This window comes from Microtus oregoni, unplaced genomic scaffold (genome assembly GCF_018167655.1).
Source record: "Microtus oregoni isolate MIOR12 unplaced genomic scaffold, Mior012 000019F_ref0000042, whole genome shotgun sequence".
NCBI lineage: Eukaryota > Metazoa > Chordata > Mammalia > Rodentia > Cricetidae > Microtus > Microtus oregoni.
Window position 1 is genome coordinate 34815491 of NW_024543078.1, and position 23213 is coordinate 34838703.

The window sequence follows — 23213 nt, forward strand, 5'->3', positions numbered from 1 at the left end:
AACCGAGGCTCCGCCCTTGGGGGCGTGGGGGGCGTTGTAAGAAAAGGGAAGATGAAGACCCCGCCCCCAGAGAAAACAAACCCCGCCCACTCGAAGGCTAAAGCCCCGCCCACAAACCCAGGCGAGAGCAAGTCAAACATCCGGCGAGTCCTCAGGAGTTATTTGCATAGAGGCGGGGCCTCAGGGGTGGAGCCCAAGTCATCTCAGAGCGCGCCTCATTTGCATAGAGTCCTCCACCTCCCGCCGCGGAGCGGGCACCATTTCCTCTCCTCGCAAGCTTCCTCGCTGTCCTTCCGCCTTCTCTCCCGGCCGCGGCTTCCTCGGTCTTGCCGCCTTCCGTGCCTCCTGAGTTCCGTGTCCAGATGCTTCCCAAGCGGCGGCGAGTGCGGGCCGAGTCCCCACACCGCGCTGTTGCTTCCTCCGCGCCGCCGCCGGCGCGCTTCCCGGGGGTGGCCATCTACCTGGCCGAGCCGCGCATGGGCCGCAGTCGCCGGGCCTTCCTCACGCGCCTGGCGCGGTCCAAAGGCTTCCGCATCCTAGATGCCTACAGGTGTGCGGCTCCCGCGAGGGCCCGGTGTTGGTTGGGATGCCAGCCTGGCGGTGTATGGACCCACCGTGGCCCAGGGCGGGAGATGATTCACCTGCGGCTTTGGGTTGTAAGCCAGCCCTGGCACTTCGCGGTTGCGGTACCTTCCTCCAGCTCTGGAGTTCCTCAGTTTGAAAGGGTGCCATCTCATGCCAGAGGCTTCTTAAGCCATACAAGGAAAAGTAGTTAGTGAGCCATATTTGCTAGCTGCTCGCCCTCCCATTACGTCCTGAGTTTGCGGAAGTCACCAACCAGCTCCAGTAGAGAACATGCCCAGGGCAATGGTGTAACTTTGCGATTGAGACTAATAAAGGAACTTGGAACCTGTGCCCCTCTGGCTGGCTAAGTTGTTTGCACCCCCCTCCCAATAACGAAACATTACTAAAGGCGCCAGTAAAGAGTGGAGAAAACAGCTTGGGTTGCACACAGCTCTACATTTTTACAACAGCCTGACAAGATAGTTTGCATTGAATTTTTCCAAAGTAAAGGAAATACAGAGAGACCGCACTTTCCCTGCAGCAAGAATTTGCCTACTGGGGTTTGAACGAATAGGGCAAGACTCTTGTGTCTGTATTTAAATCTTAGCAGAGCGGGATGCCTGCCTGTAATCCTGGTGCAGGAGTGCTAGAGTTCAGGCCAGCCTGTCCTCCTCAGTAAGTCTCCAAAAAGTCAGCACGGAGATAAGAACAGCCCGGCCCTGGCCCCTACAGCAGGCCTTTCCCTGCCGCAGAGAGTGGCAGACAAGTTAGCAAGTCAAACCGGCTTGTGAGTGTGGCTGCACTAAGAACCAGGTGGGGGAGTGGAGAGGTGGTCGTCCATCAAGGAGGGGCTGGGAAGGCTTTCCGGATGAAAGGGTGTTTGAAGAATGCAGGGCAGTCACTGTGCAAGAGCCAAGGCTTGGGATACGGGCAGGCAGAACGGCAGGGGCCTTAGGCTTCATTCTCTTCCCCCAGCTCAGAGGTGACGCATGTGGTGATGGAGCAGACCTCAGCCAAGGAGGCCACCTGCTGGCAGAAGAATATGGCTGCTCATCACCCAGGCGGCCCCCAGCCAGTTCTGCTGGACATCAGCTGGTTTACAGAGAGCATGGCAGCTGGGCAGCCTGTCCCTGAGGAGGTCCGGCACCGCCTGGAGGTGAGCTAGTGAGGGACTGGCTCAGCTGGGACAGATGACACAGCATCGGTGCCTCTGTCCTCAGGAGGAGGTGGGGAGTGAGGGTTCTCAGGGCCACAGCAGGGATTTGGGGGCTAGACCATCCCACCTCTGTTCTGATCATTTGGGACATACCTACTTCCAGTATATTTAAGTGTGTCTTCCTTAGTACTTGGATGAACCGAGCTGTCAGGAACCTGTCTTTGGGATGCTCTGGAGCCAGGCTGCTAGGAGACAGAAGACAAGCTCCCTCGCTTCTGAGACCTCAGTCCTCAGCTCACATATACAGAGCTGAGGGATAGAGTCCATGCCAATCCTGCAGCTTCACCATGACCTGTGCCTTACCCTTTTGCAGATAGCAGAACCCATGAAGGAGCCCCCAGGCTCAGTGATGATGCCAACTTATGCCTGTCAACGTCCCACGCCTCTTAAACACCACAATACTACCCTCTCAGTAAGCCCCATCTATGAACCCATCCCCGCCTCAGAAAGTGGGTGGTATGGGTAGAGCTGGTTGGTAGCTAAAAGGCTGAGGCAAAGTCCCATGCCCACCTTGTACCTTAACCAAGGGCCCTCCCCGCAGGAGGCTCTGGAGACGCTGGCAGAGGCAGCAGGTTTTGAAGGCAATGAGGGCCGTCTCCTCTCCTTCTGCAGAGCAGCCTCGGTGCTCAAGTCCCTTCCCTGGCCTGTCACATCCATGAGCCAGCTGCAGGGGCTGCCCCACCTTGGAGGACATTCCTCTAGAGTAATCCAGGTAGGTGCTTGTCATACTGAGTAGGGTGAGTGTGTGGAGTGGGGAGTCCTGGGCCTGGTGGAACAGCAGGAGACTGTGACAGGTGGTTCATAGCCCAGTCTGGAAATAGCGGCATGCACACAGACGTTGCCTTGCGGCCACAGTAAACTGTCTTCACAGATCCTGGTATAGGAGTTGTTCCCCTACCTTTGGATAGATGAGTAGACTCAGTGGAGGTTGCGGCTGGCATTGGCCTCATTGTTAGCAGTCTCAGGGTGTCTGGGGTATTGTAAGAGAGAACTCTGAAATGCTTTTTGAGGACCCCAACATTGGACAAGCCTTTTGGATACTTTTCTTTCAAGAACCCGCAGTGGCAAAAGCCACTTTTAGATGAAGTCATACATATTTCTAAAGGTAAACATTGGTATACCCTGGAACTCATATGAGGAATGAGCCATACCACAGATTCCATTGACAGTAATAACTCCAGCCCTGGAGACCTTTGTGGCTGGAGCCCCTGCCATCCCAGCTGTGCCCTGCAGCTTTGGTTACCTCCTGGGGTACAGTTTCCATTTCCAAGTTCTACTGTGGTGTCCCTGACACCATAGAGCCCCCCTCTCTGCAGGGTATGGGAGGAACTGCCTGATCTTCAGGCTGAGTGCTTTGTTTTGTCTCCTGTCCCAGGAGCTGCTAGAACATGGAACTTGTGAGGAGGTGGAGCAAGTCCGCTGCTCAGAAAGGCACCAGACCATGAAGGTGCGTGTTGGGGGAGGGGACAGCTAGGACCTTGGCAGGGGTGCACACAGCACAATCCACCGCGTGAGCCAGCAGCCAGCAAAGGCCTTTTTACCCAGCCTTGGGGTCATAGTAGGTCACTAAGACATGGCACTAGACTGACACCTGATAGGTGCCACCTGGAGAGCAGGTAGAGGCTGTTTTGAACACAGGGAATTTTCTACATCACTCAGCACCATCTGTTTTTTTTTTTAATGGAATAGTCTTGTGTGTGTTAGAGACCACACTGAACAAAATGTGTGCAGTAGGACGTGTAGGGAGGGGGGCTGCCACCTTGCAGTGCTCCATCTCCGCGGTCACCGTGTTGTTCTTGGTGCTGTGGGTTTGCCTGTCTCCATGGGACACCTGCACCTGTGTCTGCTCATTGCTCACCTTATACGGAGGTCACCTGGGTGCTTTACTTTTGTCTGCTCTGGCACCTTCTGCCTCCCCCTTTGTAGCTGGAGATTGTCAGAGCAGTGGCCCGAGATCTGTGGCCTCCTGGGAGGGTGAGGCTCACGGTGTCATGGAACACTGCACAGAATACTATCAGTGACAGGGAGGACTTGGAAAAGAGTCCTCGAGCCAAGAGGCCTGGCTCTGGCCATGCTGGGTAGATAAGGCATAGAGTCTGAGCTGAAGCGATGTTGATGTTGACATAGGTAAGTGGATGGTTTCTCCATCAGCCCTTGCCCCAGCCCCCGTGAGAGAGAGAGAGAAAGAGATGCATTGGAAGATGTCAGGTATCTCTTCTCCATTCTGCCTCCTGGGCACCCCAAAGTCTGAGAAAATATCCATACTAGCAGAAAATTATAGTAGTAATTAGAATTTTTTTTTCCAGGGTGGGGGCTTGAGACTCTCATATTGAAACTGAGGCTGGCCCCAAACTCAAAGCAAACCTCCTGCCTCTGCTTCCCAAGTGCTGAGATTATATGCATCAGGACCTCCCACTCATAAAAATAAATAACGTAGTTGTTATCTCAGTATTTTACTAGGTTTTTTTTGTTGTTGTTGTTTTGGGATTTTTTTGTTTTTGTTTTTGTTTTCAATACAGGGTTTTACTGTGATGCCTTGGCTGTTCTGGAGCTTGCTCTGTACGCCAGGCTGGCCTTGAACTCACAGAGATCCACCTGCCTCTGAGTGCTGGGATTAAAGGTGTATGACACCATCTATCACCAGATTTAATTTTTTTAAATTTTGTTTATTTATTTATTTATTTGGGGAAAGGCACACACCGTGGTACACATGGGGGTTAGAGGACAGTTTGCAAGGGTTGGTTCCTTTCTACTAGGTAGGGTCTAGGGATAGAACCAAAACTTCAGCTTTGGCAGCAAATGCCTTACCTGCTGAGTTTCACCAGCCTATGTCTTCCTGTCTGTCTGTCTATTATCTATCTATCTATCTATCTATCTATCATTTATCTATCATCTATTTATATATTATCTATTTATCTGTATCTATCTATCTATCTATCTATCTATCTATCTAATCTATCATCTATCTGTCTATCTGTCTGTCGATCTATCTATCTATCTTGAGACAATTTTGCTTTGTAATTCAGGCTGGCCTCAGTCTCCTAAGTGCTAGACTTACAAGCAAGTACCACAGTACCCGGAGCTGGTTTGTTTGGTTTTGGCAGCCTGCCTCTTGCTCACACAGCCCAAGCTGGGAAGGATCACACTTTGTAGCTGAGCCCACTCTCCTCTTGCCCTCACCTCCTCCCAGATGCTGAGATACCAGAATGCACTCCCATATTCAAACTATGTCAGATTATTTTTGTAGATTTATTATTGAAATTACATATATACTTGCACGTGTAGATGTGCGTGTGTGTGTGCACACGTTCACTTTAGTATGGGTGAGTGAGGTTGTCAGAGGTGACAGATCCCCTGGAGATATAGGCAGTTGTAGACTCCTGGAATTGAACTCAGGCCCTCTGCAAGAGTAGCACTTGATCTTTTTGTTTTTGTATTCTTGAGACAGAGTTTTTTGTGTAACCCTGGCTGTCCTTGCTCTATACACCAGGGTAGACTTGAACTTAAAGATCCATCTGTCGAGAGTACTTGGTAGCTTGACTGTTTCTGGGTCCCTGTCTGGTCATAAATACCAGATGGAGCCAAGGTAGGTAGCAGAGTTGAGCGCACATCCGAGTCAGGAGTGCCATACTGTGCCCTTGGAATCCGTATGCTCTGTAAGACTTCCTGCATTCCTTCTTGCTGCTTTCTTGGGATTGGGGTGGGGGGTTGTTTGTTCATTTTTATTCTGGTTTGGTTTTGATCCCACAGAGCAGAGAATATAGTTTGTACCCACCATGGCACAGACATCCAAATAAATAGTACTGATTTGTTTATCTCTGAAAAAAAAAATCCATCTGCCTCTTGAGCGCTGGGATTAAAGGCATGTGCCTCCACCGCCCAGCTAGTACCAGATTTGCAATGACAGTGGTCTGTCTTACACTGTGAGTTGACAGAGTCAGGGAAAAGAGGACTGAGAAAAGCCCAGGAAGGGCAGGGCTGAGACTGCTCTTCTACAAGACAGCTGTTTTGTTTGTTTGTGATCAGGGTCTTGTTTATAGTTCAAAGCTGCTCTATAATTCAATATCTTCCTGTATCTGTCTCCTGAGAGCTGGGATGACAGGCATGCATGGCCACACGTGACCTCCATCCTCCGGACACGTATTTGGTATTCTCCACAGCTGTGATACATAGCCACAGAAGGGTTTGGATCATGTATGCAACCTCCACTGTGGTGTGGGCTGTCCTTAGTCTCATTCCAAAATTCCTGGGGAGAGTCTCCATGACTGGCCCAAGGTAGGCAACATGCTTAGTCCAGGACTCCATGGGCCACTTGGCATTTGAACGTTTGAGATCAGGTTCTCCACACCTGCTGTGGGAGATGCTAGTCAGGCCTCCAGTGCTCTGTTAAAACCACCCTCTTGGTTCACTCTTCCTTTGGTGTTGCTGTTCAAGAGAACACACAGTAAGTCCCAGCCACAGTAAGTGGAGGCCTTTTCCCAGTGAACTAAGAAGCCGGCGAGCCTGTGTACAGGATAACTCTTTGGTCTGTTGTAAGCTCAGGCCGTGCCTGTGCATTAGGGAACAGACCTCACAGGGGCTGAAGAGAGAGCTTCCTGAAGTTTTCTGGTGGTTGGGTGGCTGAAATATGCTGTTCCTAATAGGGCTACTCCCAGGTATGTGGGTTTAGTCCCCTGTGAGAGTGGTCTGGGTAGACCAGGTTCCTGGATTTGGTCCTCATCCTGTGTCACTAGGCATGAAGGCAACACTCTCAGGGACATGTTCTGTAGACTTTGTCCTGACCTATCCATCTCTTCTTCCACATAGCTCTTCACCCAAGTCTTTGGGGTTGGTGTGAAGACTGCCAACCGGTGGTACCAGGAAGGACTCCGAACCCTGGATGAGCTCAGAGAGCAGCCCCAGAAACTGACCAAACAGCAGAAAGCAGGTGAACTTCCCAGAGCTGCCTGGACCCGTGAGCTCTGCACAGTGAAGCCCCTTGCTCTGCTATGGAATGTGCTTACTACCCAAGTGCCTGGGAACAGCTGGTAGAGGGATCCTGGGAGAGATCAGCCGGGCTCCCTGTGGTTTTTCTCCCTGTAGCCGGTGTCTACCATGGCCCTTTCTCCTTGAGTGTTGTCATGGCATTGCCATGGCATCTGGGCCTCATGTTTCCTCCTGTTTGATTTCATTTGTGTTGGGGACAGCCTTGGTCTGGGCCTGCCTGTCCAATGTGGTGTCTGGGTGTGTGGTTTTGTGGTATAGGTGCCACCACGAGTGGAAATAACATAAACCTTGGGTTTGCTATGCCTGATCTGAGTTCTTTCCTCTATTTAGTAAGTATGTAACCATGGCTTCAAGACTAACCTCTAAGTCTGGTTACCTTCTTTGGGAAACAGAGATACAATAGCATGAATTTCCCAAGTGCCTCTAGAAGCCTGCAGGTGACGAGCAGGCATTTGGTCTGTATAGCCTGCCGGATCGTTCTAGTGGTCTTGGCTGGAGACTGCTGAAGGGTGCCATGGCCTGCCAGTGGCCTCCCTGGGTGCTGCCTACTTCACCTCCCAGAGCAGGGTAGACAGGATGGTCAGCAGTGTTTACTAAGGGCTTGCTGAATGCTAAGCATTGCCATTCCTCATGCTTAAACCTCCTTAACTGAGCACGGAGGGCACAAAGATGCCCCTTTAACAGGCAGGGAGACACACTAGGCTGAAGGAGAGGTGGCTGGCAGACCCATCATCACCACATCTTTTCACTGCCTTTGACTAATGGAGAATCAGAACCTTAAAAGCACTGGCTGCAGCCGGGCAGTGGAGGTGCACACCTTTAATCCCAGCATTTGGGAGGCAGAGGCAGGTGGATTTCTGTGAGTTCAATGCCATGGATCTCAGTGAGTTGAAGGGCAACCTGATCTACAAAGCAAGTTCCAGGGCAGCCAGGACTGTTACACAGAGAAACAAAACAATAACAAACAAAAAGTGCCGGCTGCATCTTGCCTGTGTCAGCTTCTTTGTCACATGTGGTTCTGTGAAAGGTGTTTTTGTTTGTTTTGTTGTAGTGTGGGGAGTGAGCCTTATACGGTGCATGCTAAACTCTCTGCCCCAGCTCTCTGTACATAGCCCTGGCTGGCCTGAAACTGTGTAGATAGATAGATCATGCTGGTCTCAAATTCACTGGAGTTTTATAAGATACTATGTTTGTGGGGGAGTTGGGTGCAGGGCACGAGGGATCTTGTTTACTTCAATTGCATGTGAGTCTACAGTTATCCCGAGAGAAGGATTTAAGTTTAAAAGAAGTGGATCATCTGTATGATCTCACTCTGCTCCGGCCCCCACCTTACCCTCTGCCTTTTCCACAGCCACGGGGTTGTGGTGGCTGCTGTGTCCTGGGGGTGGGCTCCATGAGAAAGACAGGCTGTGCTGCCCACAGGGCTCCAGTACTACCAGGACCTGAGCACCCCAGTTGGGCGAGCCGATGCCGAGGCTCTGCAGCAGGTGGTGGAGGCGGCCGTGAGTCAGACTCTGCCTGGAGCCGCTGTCACGCTGACTGGTGGTTTCCGGAGGTAAGGGGGCCCACCATACCTTCTGAGTATGCACCAGGCTCTTCCCTAAGGTAGGGACTGGAGTTGTGAATGCTGAGGTGGCCTTTCCACTCACTGAAAAGGACATGGCTCTGTGCCGAGGCCAGAGAATCAGACTTTCTCTTTCAGGGGGAAGTTACAAGGTCATGATGTGGACTTCCTGATCACTCACCCTGAGGAGGGCCAGGAAGTGGGGCTGCTACCCAGAGTGATAAGCCACCTACAGAGCCAGGTGAGGCCTCCAGTGCCCTGCACAGGAGTGACCACTGACCAGCCTTCTACCTTCCCAGAACCATGGCAGCACCCTGCCACACCTGCCTCCCCTCTCGCAGGGACTGGTCCTGTATCACCAGCACCATCGCAGCCACTTAGACTCTGCCCACCTCCTGCGGCAGAACTACAACATGGACGCTTTTGAGAGGACTTTCTGCATCTTGTCCTTGCACCAACCCCCACACACAGCTTTAGAGGGGCCCCTACATCCCTGTCCAACCTGGAAAGCTGTGAGGGTAGATCTTGTAGTCACCCCCAACAGCCTGTTCCCTTTCGCTCTTCTTGGTTGGACTGGCTCCCAGGTAGGTCATGTGTTCCTTGGGGGTCTGGGCCTGGGGTGGCCCAGCCCTGCTAAAGGCAATTGTCCTCCCCATCTCTCCCCAGCTTTTTGAGCGGGAGCTGCGGCGTTTCAGTCGGCAAGAGAAGGGGCTGTGGCTGAACAGCCATGGGCTGTTTGATCCTGAACAGGTAAGTTGCCAGGAACTAGGGTTAAAAACAGCTCCCATAACCTGAGTCCTGGTTCGCAATCTCAAATATGCTGTACACTGCCATGTAGTATCACGTGATCCCAACTGCACTGTGCAATAACATGGCCTGGTCCCATCCGTGCATGGGAGCTTGGCCTGGCTCCAGCTCTGCTGCATGGGAGCATGGCCTGGCTCCAGCTCTGCTGCATGGGAGCATGGCCTGGCTCCAGCTCTGCTGCATGGGAGCATGGCCTGGCTCCAGCTCTGCTGCATGGGAGCATGGCCTGGCTCCAGCTCTACTGCATGCAGTCATGGCATAGGCCCCAGCAACTAACCCTCTTGTTCCTTGCAGAAGACATTTTTTCATGCAACTTCTGAGGAAGACATTTTCAGACTCCTGGGTCTCAAGTACCTTCCTCCAGAGCAGAGAAATGCCTGATCCTGCCCGCTGGCCGCCACACCCACCCACAAAAATGAGGGGTTTCCTCATGTTTGACCAGGGATGTTTCTAGACAGAAGGTGGACTGCCACCTCATGGCCTTGCCTGTGCTAATGGAATTTTCAGCTGCGGGCACATTGGCAAGATGTGGCCCTGAGTCAGCTTTCAGCCTCGCACTCCTCAGGGTCAGGGGCTCTGAGCAGTCCATACATCATGGAACTATGGCCGTCTGACATCTTGCTTCTGGTCCTGGTATGAGCATTTGGTCTCTCCAGCTGTGGCTGTCGTCTGCTGCAGGGTACCCTGTTCGGTGTGCTAGAAAAGAGACATGTGTCCCTGCCCTGTTCTTGAGCTGATATAGGAAATATAATTCTGGCTGTGAGGTGTTACACAGAGCAAGAATCCTGACCGAGGGCTATGCTGCCATGTCTAGAGGAAGAAGTGACCTAGGAAGGAAACCTCCTGTGCTGTGGCTGTCGGGCACCACCACCCACAGAGCTGGGAGCCAGACTTCATTAGCAGCACAGCCCCAGAGTTAGCACCCACATTCCTCCTCTTCCACTCCTCCACACTCCAGCCTGAGCTGAGCCAGGCCTGCCCACCCACAGTCTCTTGTGCATTCACAGTCCCAGCAGTGACGTCTGGGAGGGCTGGTTCCTCGGACAGACAGTGCAGCCCAGCCTGGCAGCGGTACTGAACACCAGCAAGATCAGCGGGCAGCAACCGAGGGCTCTCGCCCTCCTGAGTCGTGAGGTGCAGGCTTCCCTGTCCCATCTTTTCCGACAGCCCTGCAGCAGTCCCAGACCTGCAGTCCTCACGCAGGTCCTGTGGCTCTGGCATTTCTGTTGTCTCTTCCAGTGTCAGCTGTGTTCCTCTAGTTCAGTCTCCCCCCACTTTCCCAGTTCACTGCCCGTCCCTGTTTGCAGACCCTGTGTGACCAACCATGTCACCTTCTCTGAGGCAGACATACTGAAGTGCTCTCTAGTTCCTCATTCCCAGGCACCTCTGGCTCAAAAGGCCCTCATCCACTGTCCTAGTGCCCACTCTCGCTGCCTTCTTCAGGGCCTGACAGAGGAGAGCCTCCTAGATCAACCACGGCATTAGCAAGCGTTTTAAAGATTACCATTCAATAAAGTGCATTCTTACAGAGTATGAGCGAGGCTTACCCCCAACTCACGCATTTGGCTTTGTCCCTACAAATAGGTCACAGATGTGCAGCTAGACTTTGTGTCAGCCATTGTTGGTCTGGGTTAGCAAATGCTCTTGGGGCCCCTGCAGTGTTACATGTATCAAGCTTAGTACTCCAGCTGCTACACGTTGTGAGCATTCCACTGTCCGCTCAGGTCCTGAAGGTTTACACTGGCTTTGTGACCGTGACTAGGACTGCTATGGGCATGCATGTAAGTGTATCTGTGAACAGTTGCTGGGGTAACATACCCACGGGACATTGCTGTGCTTGGATTTCTTGTTTCCTGTTTCGTGAGTTTTCCCCTTCTAATAAATAAAATATAATTGTTTTATCCTTAGCTAGCCTAGTTATTTCAACATTGCCACCCCTTAATTCTAGACTTGTGGATCCTGGCTATGGGAGAAACCATACCATATATATGGGATGTTAACTCAAAGCCTAAATTGTCTTCTGGAGAATCCTGTCCCAGCCCTCCAAACTGCTGCCTCCTAGTTGGTGCTGTAACTGTGTCTTCAAAAGATTGTTCCATCTTTCTATCAGGTCAGCTGCTTCAGGATGGTGGAGAACATAGTAAGACCAGTGGGTTCCATGGTTGTGGCCACTGTCACACTTCTTTAGCTGTGAAGCTCCTTGGTAAGAAGCAATACCATGATGGTGGAGAAGGCATTCTGTAAGTCCACAGATGGTAGTTTTATGACAGGAAGCATGATGTGCAGGAAGGCAAACCCGTAACCAGAATAAGTATCTACTCCATAATTCACAGAACCATCAGTAAAGCAGGCCCTGTTCTCTTCCTTAGCGGATCTGACACAGCTCACGAGGCTATAGGTGCATGCATTGCAGCAGACTGTATTGTATTGGATTAGAAGCCATTTGGATGACTTCTTCATGTAACTCCTAACAGGAGACTTCAGGACCCGCTTGGGCCCAATCTCATGTATACCACTTCTATTTAATAATAGATTGCTGCTATGCAGGTCCCACTTGATGGCTCGATGGCTCAGACAACACCCAGCTCATGATAGGCAGCTCAGGTCACATGCTATCTTAGTAATATTGTTGCCAAACTCTATGGTCCAATAGCAGGCCAAGAGCTGTCTCTCAAAGGGAGAATAGTTGTCTGCAGATGATGGTAGAGTCTTGCTCCAAAATCCCAAAGGTCTTTTCTGTGATTCACCTATAGGGGCCTGCTAAATGCTCCAAACAGCATCCCTAGCTGCCACTGACACCTCAAGTACCATCAGGTCTGCTGGATCATATGGTCCAAATGGTAGAGCAGCCTGCACAGCAGCCTGGACCTGCTGAAGAGCCTTCTCCTGTTCCAGGCCCCATACAAAGCTAGCAGCTTTCCGAGTCACTTGGTCTATGGGTCAGAGTAACCCCCAAGTGGAGAATGTGCTGTCTCCAGACTCCAAACAGGCCAACTAAACATTGTGCTTCTGTCTTGGTGGTGGGAAAGGCAGGTGCAATAACTTATCCTTCACTTTGGAAGGAACATCTCTACATGCCCCCCCCACACCACTGAACTCCTGATAATTTCACTGATGTAGAAGGCCCTTGAATGTTGGTTGGATTTATTTCCCATCCTCTGGTGCACATGTGTGTTACCAACAAGTCCAAAGCAATTGCTACCTCCAGCTTACTTTGTCCAGTCAGCATGATGTCATCAGTATAGTGAACAATGTGACACTTTGTGGAAGAGACAAACAACTGAGATAACTTCCAACCAAGTTGTGACACAGGGCAGGAAGTTAACATGTCCTTGAGGTAAAACTGTAAAGGTACGCTGCTGGCCTTGTCAACTGAGAGTCAATTGCTTCTGGTGGTCTTTCTGGAGAGGTACTGAGAAAAATGCACTTACTAATCATACCAGGAGATGTGTTAGTCTGCTCCAGTAGACACCACATCTGCTATAGCAGCTGCAATTGAAGTCACTACCTGGTCGAGTTTTCAATAGTCAACTGTCATTCTCCACAATCCATCTGTCTTCTGCATAGGCCAGATAGCACAGTTAAAGGGAGACGTAGAGGGAACCACCACCCCTGTACCTTTCAAGTTCTCCAGGGTGGTACTAATTTCTAAAGTTCTTGCATGGATTTTGTTTTGTTTTGTTTTTGTTTTTTGAGATAGGGTTTCTCTGTGTAACAGCCTTAGCTGTCCTGGAACTAGCTCTTGGTAGACCAAGCCAGCCTCAAACTCACAGAGATCCACCTGCCTCTGCCTCCCAAGTGCTGGGATTAGTGATACTGTTTTTAACTCACTATTTTCCTTGTCAGGGGCAGCTCTGGAGTGGGACTGGGGAAATAAGCACAGGTGAGTTCAGGGACCCACCGGACCTACTGAGTTGGCCTTCAGCCAACCTCCATTAATCCCCTGAACTCCATAGCCCTTACTGTATCTGGAGGGCCACAATGTTACTTGGGGTCTCCTGGAATCAGTATCAATTCAGGACCTTAGTTAGGGTTTCTATTGCTGTGAAGTGACACCATGACCACAGCAACTCTTACAAAGGAAAACATTTAATTGGGTGGCTTACAGTTCAGAAGTTTAGTCCTTTATCATCATGGAGGGGCATGGTGGCATGCAGGAAGTCATGATGAGGGAGAGATAGCTGAGAGTCATACACCTGGATCCTCAGGTAGCAGGAAGTGACAGTGGCACACTGGCTAGGCCCTAGTGATACACCTGCTCCAACAAAGCTACATCTACTCCAACCAGGCCACACCTCCTAATAGTGCCACTCCCTATGGACCATTTTTATTCAAACCACCACACCAGTAGACCCTGGAAAGTCTGATGCTTCCTTTTTCCCTTGCGTACAGTTACCCTTGTAAAAAGGTCATAGGTCCTTCTGGGGAAAGGACTGGAGAAAATTTAACAATAAAACTCTTAGATGTTTTTTTTTTATCAAGGCTGTTCCTCAGAGGTCCTAGGTCTGCAGACTGGCTCAAGTCTGTTTCATGCCTGGAAACACCATTATTAAGTAGCCAGAACCAAAGGTCAGTACAAGTCATGCTACCATGAAAATCTTGCCTGTGCTGCCCATTATGGTTCAGGCTATTATAAACACTGCTTTGTCCATTTTCATAACCTTGATTTGAATGTTCAGTGCTGCCACCTGGGTGGGCCCTATTCCCCAAGGCCCAATTAAAGCCATTGTATTTAATTCATCCAATTAGACAGCAGCACCTCCAACCCTAAGGTCTGACACAATGAAAAGAACAACAAGGCTCTTCAAATGTGCGGGTGCCCCCTCACCATTTTGTGTCTTATAGGATCAGTGAAGGGTGTGTCTTCTGGGCCTTCCTGTTGCAGAAGATTATGTTTTAACACAGCATCCTTTCATCTAACCCAAGGGATATCAGGCATCGCCAACTCCTTTTCAGTAGGCCATCTGTCAACAAATGTTTCAGGGCTGGAGAGATGGCTCAGAGATTAAGAGCACTGGTTGCTCTTCCAAAGGTCCTGAGTTCAATTCCTAGCAGCCACATGGTGGCTCACAACCATCAGTAACAAGATCTGTTGCCCTCTTCTGGCCTGCAAGCATGAATGCAGGCCAGAACACTGTATACATAAATAAACAAATAAATAAATCTTTTAAAAAAATCAACAAATGCTTCAACCAATCATTCAAACAAACTTTTGACACTTTTTTTTTTCTGTGCAAGCTTCTGTTAAACTTAGAATCTCCACTCAGGGACCTATATCAACAAGATTGGTTTTATGTTCCTTCCACCATTATCCCACACCCTTGAAATCCTTTCTCACACATATTCCCCAGACTTCTGCCTAAATTAATTAGCGAACTCACCATGCTCTTTAGTAGTGTAACACACCTCCTCATGGACTTTTTACCGCCCCTCTAGGAGCCTGCTTTAAGTCTGGCTATAGGTCTAGAGGCAGCTATTGGTGGCCCTGAGAGACATCTCTATTGTCTTGCCGTGGACTATTATTTTAACTGACAAAGGTGTGTTACTTTTGTTTATGCTGCATTTGTTTAAAGATGTAAGGGTGTGTGTTTGATTATGTAAAGAGGTGTTGCATCTGTTCCACCTTGCCTGACTAAGGCTCCTGATTGGTTTAATAAAATGCTGAATAGCCAATAGATAGGCAGGAGAAAGGATAGGTGGGGCTGGCAGGCATGGAGGAAAAATGGGAGGAGAAATCTAGGCTAGAGAAGGAAGAGAGGACAAGGGCCGAAGCCAGAAGCTAGGTATATGCCAGCCAGCAGACACAAGAAGCAGTGAAAGTAAGATATACAGAAAGAACGTGAGAAAGGTAAAAATCCCCAAGCCAAAAGGAAGATAAAGAGAAATGGGTTAATCTGAGCTAAAAGAGCTATCCAGAAAAGAGCGAAGCTAAGGCCAAGCATTCAAAACTAATAAGAAGTATCCATGTCATGATTTGGGAGCTAGTTGGTGGCTCAAAAGAAAAAGCCTGGCACAGAGTCTCCTTCAGGGAAAATCCCTGTTGGCTTAGCATACAATGAAGATCGTTTTTCTCAGTCAAAGGAGGAAAAGGAGATATCTCAGGGAACAGAGGTAAGAGTACATCTTCTGCTGAGGTGGAGAGATTACCTCCCCAGGTGAGATAAACCCTCGAGAATCTGGGAGTTCAAGATTCTCAGCCTCATTGGGTCCTCCCCCAAGTTACAGGTTCCCATTTTTACCAATTAATGCCCAACCTCTGAGCCTGGGACTTGGATTTTCTTTGTAATTTAGCCAATCTTATAGTGCAGGCTTTGGTTTGATATTCTGAACCTGAGCTCTGTGGCTGCTGAGAAGATTCTCTTGCAGGGCAAACTTAGAAACCTTTATACTGTTTGTGTGTACCTGGACCTGGTCAGTTTTATCACTGAGTTTATTATCGTCCTTCACCATATTCTGAGACACTAGGAGTTGGTTGTCTTATTCAGCTTGTGTCACTGTGAAGAGACACCATGACCATGGCAACTTGCATAAAGAAAATAATTTAATTGGGGACTTGCTCTAAAGTTTCAGAGGTTTAGCCCATTATCTTGGTGGCACACCGGCAGACATAGCTGAGAGTTCTACATCAGGATCTACAAGCAGCAAGAAGACACTCTGAGCTTGGAATGGACTTTTTGAAACCTCAAAGCCCACCCCAAATGGCAGACTTTCTCCAACAGGACCACACCGCTTAATCCTTTCAAACAGGGCCACTCTCAGCTGACCAAGTATTCAAATCTGAGCCTATAGTGACCATTCTCATTCCAAGAGCCACATTGATTAATTTTTTTAATATTTATTTATTTATTTTGTATACAATATTCTGTCTGTATGTCTGCTGACCAGAAGAGGGCACCAGACGTCACTACAGATGGTTGTGAGCCACCATGTGGTTGCTGGGAATTGAACTCAGGACCTTTGGAAGAGCCGGCAATGCTCTTAACCACTGAGCCATCTCTCCAGCCCAACACATTGATTAATTTTATAATGGAGTTCATGCTTTTCCTCTCTCAGTTTATCCAAAAATGTTAGGAGCAACCAACCAGGAGCATCATTTTCCTTGTTTTTCCACAAATTGTCAAAAGTTGCTTCTCATAATTGGTGAATCAGGATAATCAAATGTATTTGTCTCCTAACGATTGTAAAACAGTTCACACCACAGACTTTCAACGCACTCTGAGCTTCTAAAACAGGCACTGGCAAACTGGCCTATTCCAGATACTTAAAGCAATTCATCCTTATACATCTGTTGTTTTAGAATCTACCATTTATCTAATTATAGAGAGAAAGGGGATTAGAATGACTTACTGACTGTGGCCCAGCTAGTCCAATAGTGGCTGTCTACCAACAGAGGCCCAGGAATCCAGTCATCGTCCAGTTCGTAAGGCTGGATGTCTCAGCTGGATTCAGTATATGTGCAATCCTGAAGAAACGGCTCCACGACAGTGAAGGAATGGACTTGCCAGCGGGGCAAGAGCAAGCGAAGACAGACTCCATCCTTCTTCCATGTCCTTCATAGAGGCTGCCGGCAAAAGGTGGCCCAGATTAAAGATGAATCTTTCAGCCTCGAAAGAGTTGGATTAGAAGCAGATCTTTCCTGGCTGGCATTTTGGAACCTATTACCTATGGTGGGATACTTTGCCCAGCTGATTCAGGGGAAGGGGCTTGGTCCTGCCTCAACTTGGTATCCCAGACTTTGGTGACTGCCCAAGGGAGGCCTTACACCTCTGAGGAGTGATGGGAGTGGGGGAGGCAAGAGAAGGGGAGGGAGGGGGAACTGGGATTGGAATATAAAATGAAAAAAAATTTAATTAAATGAAAGAAAAGGCTTATCTTTCCACCTCAAAGATCAATTACTTAATTAAGAAAAACAATCCCACAAGGTGGTGGTGGTGTACACCTTTAATTCCAGCACAAGGAGACAGAGGCAGGTGGATCTCTGTGAGTTCGATGCCAACTTGGTCTACAGAGTGAGTTCCAGGACAGCTAGGACTGTTACACAGGGAAACCTATCTCGAAAAATGAAAAATTTTTTTAAAAAAGAAAAAAAGTTCCCTCATAGGTGTACTTAGCTGTTTGAGTTTGAGTTAATTCCAGATGTGGCCAGGTTGACAACCAAGAATAGCCATCATAAGTGGCAAGTTTATGTCTAAGTTAAAAGAACAGCTTGTTGTCTGGCATGCCTGTGCCATTTCCAGTTCATTGGTGATGCAGTCACTGGGCAAGGACCCCAAGAACCAGAGCCTGAATTTGAGAGTCTTTACTAAGTGGGCTGGCAACTGCCTGGAGAGCAGCCCCAACTGCTGTCTGTAGGGAGTTTTAACAGTGAAAACCATAGCCTGGTTGGCTGTTGGGGGGGGGGGGGGAGTATAGCAAGCAACAGTTAGCTGGGGCATCTCAACCTCAGGTCCCTGAGGCACGGTGGGTTAATTTTCTAGGGGATTTCCCCACAGGAGGTGGTGTAGATGGGGGAGGGGGTCAGCCCTGAGTTAGACCTTAGGTGGCTGCTGCAAGCAGCGACAAGATGGAGGAACCTTAGCTCTGTCAAAGTGTGAGTCATGCATGTAAGTTAACAGTCTCCCCGGGTGATGGTGGCACATGCCTTTAATCCCAGCCCTTGGGAGGCAGAGGCAGGTGGATCTCTGTGAGTTTGAGACCAGCCTGGTCTATAAGAGATAGTTCCAGGACAGGCTCCAAAGCTATAGAAAAACCCTGTTTTGAAAAACCAAAAATAAATAAATAAACAAACAAACAAATAAATAATAAGTTAACAGTCTCCTAGGAGGCTGTTGTTCTGGATTTTTCCCATTCATCTAGCTGTTCTGATGGGACTGAAGGAGTGGTTCATTGTTATGTATACAATGTAACCCTCAAAAGCTCCTGTGCTGAATGAAGATTTGGTCCCTAAAGCAGGTGCTCAGAGATGGGGCTTTTGAAGAGTTAGACTAATCATGAGGTCCTGGATGTAATTAGTGGTTTAATCCACTGATGGATTAATATTTTGATGACATTACTTGGGGACAGGCATGGAAGCTAGAGGTGGGGCCTCGCTGGAGGAAGTATGTTTCTGGGGTTTTGCCCGGTATATGTGGTCCTCGTGTTTCTGAGACGCTGTGAAGTAATCAGCCCTGGAAATACCCAGACACTTGCATGCAGCACCTGTGGATGCCGGGAGACTGTATCGGATTCCCCTAGAACCCGAGCTACATGTGGTTTTGAGCTGCCATGTGGGAGCTGGGAACCAACCCTGGGTCCACTGCAGGGCAGCCAGTGCTCTTAACCACGGAGCCATCTGTCCAGCTCCACAAGTTGAGTGTCTTGTGGATGCCTTTTATCAAGTTAAGAAAATTATCCTTTATTACTAGTTTTTACCCCCAAAGTTTAAAAAAATATTACACCTAATCTCATGAGTTTTGTGTGGGCACATGAACGCCACAATGGTCATGTGGAGGCCGAGGTCAACTTTCAGGAGGTCTCTCCTTCCATGGTTCTCTCCTTCACCTTGTGGGCTCTGGGTCAGCAGATGCCTTTCCTCACTCAGCCAGGTCGCCAGCCCTCCCAGGTTTATGAGTAAGCTCTGAGTTTTGGTGGCTGTTTTCCTTGCATCAAGCTGTATGATCGTGGGAATATTCTGGTTTTTGTTGTTGTTTGCTTAGTTGATTGGTTGTTTGGTTATGGTGTTTTGTTTTTTCTTTTCTTTTTGGTTTTTCGAGACACAGTTTCTCCGTGTAGCTTTAGAGCCTGTCCTGAACTCTCTCTGTAGACCAGGCTGGGCTGGAACTCACAGAGGTCTTCCCATCTCTGTCTCCCGAGTACTAGCAATTAAAGGCGTGTGCCACTACTGCACGGCCTGGTTTGGGTTTTTCAAGACAGGGTTTCTCTGCATAGTCCTGACTGTCCTGGGCTGTAACACTTTCCCTGGGGAAACCTTCCCCTAGCTGAGCAGAGCCATGGTTACACTGCAGGGGTGGGTGGGAGAAGGGCTAAGCAGAATTGTAACCCTTCCCTGCTGGAGCAGAGTTGTTACATTGGGAAAACCTCTGCTTGGAACAGGGCTGTGAGCTGCTACACTTATGGTGACTTTATGGTATTCCTTGCCTCCTGACTGCCAGGATCCCTTTCTGTCCAAGCCGCAATGCTTACAGTCAGCATATTTAAAACACAATACAATTTGCAGGAAAGTTTCCAGGCAACAACTATTCTCATTCCAGGTTTCCAGGCAACAATCATTCCAACTCCATGTGCACAGAAAAGCTTAAAATGTGTTACTTAAAAACGCCTTTATAAAGTGTATGTGACCTTGAGGGTGGGTTTCTATATTAAAAGACCGATGATCTAGTGTGGTCTTTGACCGAGACAGGGTAGAAGTCAGCAGGCCATAAAGTACATATGACATCTCCCCTAAGATAAACATTCTGGGGGATTTGGGTGAGGTCTGCTTCCACAGATAGCAAAAAGGTCGCCAGGTCATTAACAATATCCATTCCCAGCTTCCTGCTTTGAGGAGAGGCCCCTTGGTGTTTGACATTTCCGGTTCCCTAGTGCTCTGTGGGTGCAAGGACTTTTTTTTTTTTTTTTTTTTTGCTTTTTCGAGACAGGGTTTCTCTGTGGTTTTTGGAGCCTGTCCTGGGACTAGCTCTTGTAGACCTGGTCTCGAACTCACAGAGATCCACCTGCCTCTGCCTCCCAAGTGCTGGGATTAAAGGCGAGTGCCACCACCGCCCGGCAGGTGCAAGGACTTTTGTGTCCCCAACAGTGTATCTATCAGCTGTAAAAGTTTCCTGGTGGAGTTTTTTTTGGGGGGGGGCGGGGGGAGCTCACTTGTGATGATATTTTGTTTGTGATCTAACAAAGTTTGCCTGAAGATCACAGTGAAGAGTTAATCTTTCTAAATTCAAGTCCACCCTGGGCTACATTAGACTGATCCAGTCTCAAAGAGAAACAAAGCCAGGCACTGGTGGCTCACACCTTTTATCCCAGTACTTGGGAGTCACATGCCTTTAATCCCAGCACTAAGGAGGTGGAAACAGGAAGGGATATGGCTAGGTGGAGAGAGGAATATAACACGAGAAGAGACAGCCGTCAAAGCATGCAGTCTGAGGTTTCATAGAGATGGATGCAGTCTGAGGATCTGTAGGGACAGGATCACCCCTTTGGTCTGAGCACTGGTAGAGGTAAGAACTCGAGTGGCTGCTGCTCTGCTTCTCTGATCCATCAGCTTTCACCCCATAGTTGACTCCGAGTTTTTATTATTAAGAACAATTAGAGCCGGGCGGTGGTGGCGCACGCCTTTAATCCCAGCACTCGGGAGGCAGAGGCAGGCGGATCTCTGGGAGTTCGAGGCCAGCCTGGTCTACAAGAGCTAGTTCCAGGACAGGCACCAAAGCTACAGAGAAACCCTGTCTCAAAAAACCAAAAAAAAAAAAAAAAAAAAAAAAAAGAACAATTAGAATTCGTGCTACAGTCTGCAAATAAAGATACTTTCCTTGACTTCTTTTTTCCTGTCTGTGTTCCCTTGATCTCCTTCAGCTGTCTTGTTGCTCTAGCGAAGACGTCAAGTACGGCATATTAAATGGACTGAAGAGTAGACAGCCTTGTCTTCTCCTATCGTAGTGGAAATGCTTTCAGCTCCTCTGTTTAGGTAGATACCGGCTGTTGCTGGAAACCGCCTTTATTATGCTGAGGTGGGTCCTTCATATCCATAGTTTCTTCTGGCTTTTTATCATGAAGAGGTGCTGGATTTTGTCAAAGGCCTTTTCTACATCTAATGAGATGATCAAGTGGTTTTTTTCTTTTCCTCTCTTTATGTGGTGTATTATGTTTAGTGATTTACATATGTTAAGCATCCCTGCATCTCTGAGATAAAGCCACCTGATGGTGGTGGATAATCTTTCAATCTTTCTCTTTCTTTCTTTCTTTCTCTTTTCTTTCTTTTTTTCTGTCTCTCTCTCTCTTTCATTCTTATCTTTCCTTTTTTGAGACAGGGTCTTTCTGTTATACATCCCCGACTGTCCTAGAATTCCCTATGTAGACCTTGGAGGCCTTAAACTCATAGAGATCCACCTGCCTTTACCTCACAAGTACTAAAGGCAAGCACTATCATGCTTCGCCTAGATAATTTTTTGACATATTCTTTTATTTAGTCTGCAAGTATTTTGTTGAGAATTTTTGCACCTATGTTCATAAGGGATATTGGCCTCTAATTTTCTCTTTTTGTTAGGTCTTTGTGTGATGTAGGTATCATGACAATAGTGACCTTGAAAAAGGAATTAGGAAATGTTCCTTCAGTTTGGAACAGTTTGAAGGGGACTGGTGCTGGTTATTTAAAGGTCTGGTAGAATTTCATGCTGAATCCATCTGGCTCTGACTTTTATTGGTTGGGAGACTTTTAATTACTGTTTCTATTTCACTAAGCATTATGAGTCTTTTTAAATTGCTTATTTGATCTTGATTTAACTTTGGTAGGTCATACATATCAAGAAATCAGGCCAGGCGGTGGTGGCGCATGCCTTTAATCCCAGCACTCGGGAGGCAGAGGCAGGCAGATCTCTGTGAGTTCGAGGCCAGCCTGGTCTACAAGAGCTAGTTCCAGGACAGGAACCAAAAGCTATGGAGAAACCCTGTCTCGAAAATTCAAAAAAAAAAAAAAAAAAAGAAAGAAAAAAGAAATCAATCCATTTCTTTTTAGGTTTTCTACTTTGGGGAATATAGATTTATAAACTTTGTTATCATTCTCTGGGTTGCTTGGTGTATGCTGTAATGTACCATATATAATGTAATATATATACATGCATATACACATATATATTTGGAGGTAGTTATTTCTTCTTGTTCTAGAGATTTCAGGTGCACCACTAAGGCTAATATGAAATCTCATTTTTTTCAATTTAGACACTTAGTGCTATGAACTTGCTTCTTAGAACTGCCTTATTGTCCCATAGATTTGGGTTTGTTCTGCTTTCATTTTCAATTCAGTTCTAAAAAGTTCTAATTTTTTTTTCTTGATTTCTGTCTTGACTTTCTTTTCATTCAGTAGGGAGTTGTTCAGTTTCCATGAGTTTGTAGGTTTCCTGTTGTTGATATCCAGTTTTAATCCATGGTGGTCAGGTATACAGAGAATTGTTTCAGTTTTCTTATGCCTGTTGATACTTGCTTTGAGTCCAAGTATGTGGTCAATTTTGGAGAAAGGTCCACAGCTGTTGATAAGAAGATAGATTCTAGACCAGGTAGTGGTGGTGCATGCCTTTAATCTCAGCACTCATGGGCAGAGGCCAGTGATCTCTCTGAGTTTGAGGCTAGCCTGATCCACAGATCTTTTGTCTTTGGGTAAAATGTTTTGCGATGTCTGCCAAGTCCATTTGACTTATGATATTACTTAACTCCAGCATTTCTCTGTAGGGTATTTGTTTTTTTTTTTTAGATTTATTTATTATGTATACAATATTCTGCCTCCATGTATGCCCGCACGCCAGAAGAGGGCGCCAAATCTCATTACAGATGGTTGTGAGCCACCATATGGTTGCTGGGAATTGAACTCAGGACCTTTTGGAAGAGCAGCCAGTGCTCTTAACCGCTGAGCCATCTCTCCAGCCCTGTAGGGTATTTGTTATTGATGAGAGTGGGCTATTGAAATCACCCATTATCACTGGGTGAGGGTCAATATGTGCTTTTTAGCTGTAGCAGCGTTTCGTTTATGAATTTGGGTGCTCCTTTGTTTGGTGCACAAATATTCTTAACTGCAATATCCTGTTGTATTTTTCTTTTGATGAATATGTAGTCACAGTCCTTCTTTCTCTCTTCTGACTGCTTTTGGTGTGAAATCTATTTTGTCAGATAGTAAAACGACTTCACTTGGTTTTCTCTTGGGTCCAGGTACTTGGAATACCTTTTTCCATCTTTTGACCCTGAGGTGAGTTCATCCTTGTTGGTGAGGTGGTATGCTTCTTTGATGCAGGAGAAAAGTGGATCCTGTATTCAGTCTGTTACATTGTGTCTTTTTGTTGAGGAATTGAAAACATTAATATTGAGAGTTATCAA

General features: G+C 47.9%; 1 protein-coding gene across 2 annotated transcripts; it reads left to right on the forward strand.

Moving 5' to 3' along the window:
* Positions 1–203: 203 nt before the first annotated feature.
* Positions 204–11038, forward strand: Polm (DNA polymerase mu). Of its 2 annotated transcripts, XM_041669236.1 has the most exons (11): positions 204–550; positions 1540–1720; positions 2094–2192; positions 2322–2492; positions 3156–3227; positions 6587–6707; positions 8189–8321; positions 8469–8571; positions 8672–8914; positions 8997–9080; positions 9432–11038. In XM_041669236.1, exons 1-11 carry the CDS (start codon positions 363–365, stop codon positions 9516–9518), a joined length of 1482 nt encoding a protein of 493 aa, XP_041525170.1. In that variant the 5' UTR covers positions 204–362; the 3' UTR covers positions 9519–11038. The 2 variants fall into 2 exon arrangements, with proteins under 2 accessions (XP_041525170.1, XP_041525171.1); XM_041669237.1 differs by lacking the exon at positions 8469–8571 and having other exon boundaries at positions 8197–8321.
* The last annotated feature ends 12175 nt before the right edge of the window (positions 11039–23213 follow it).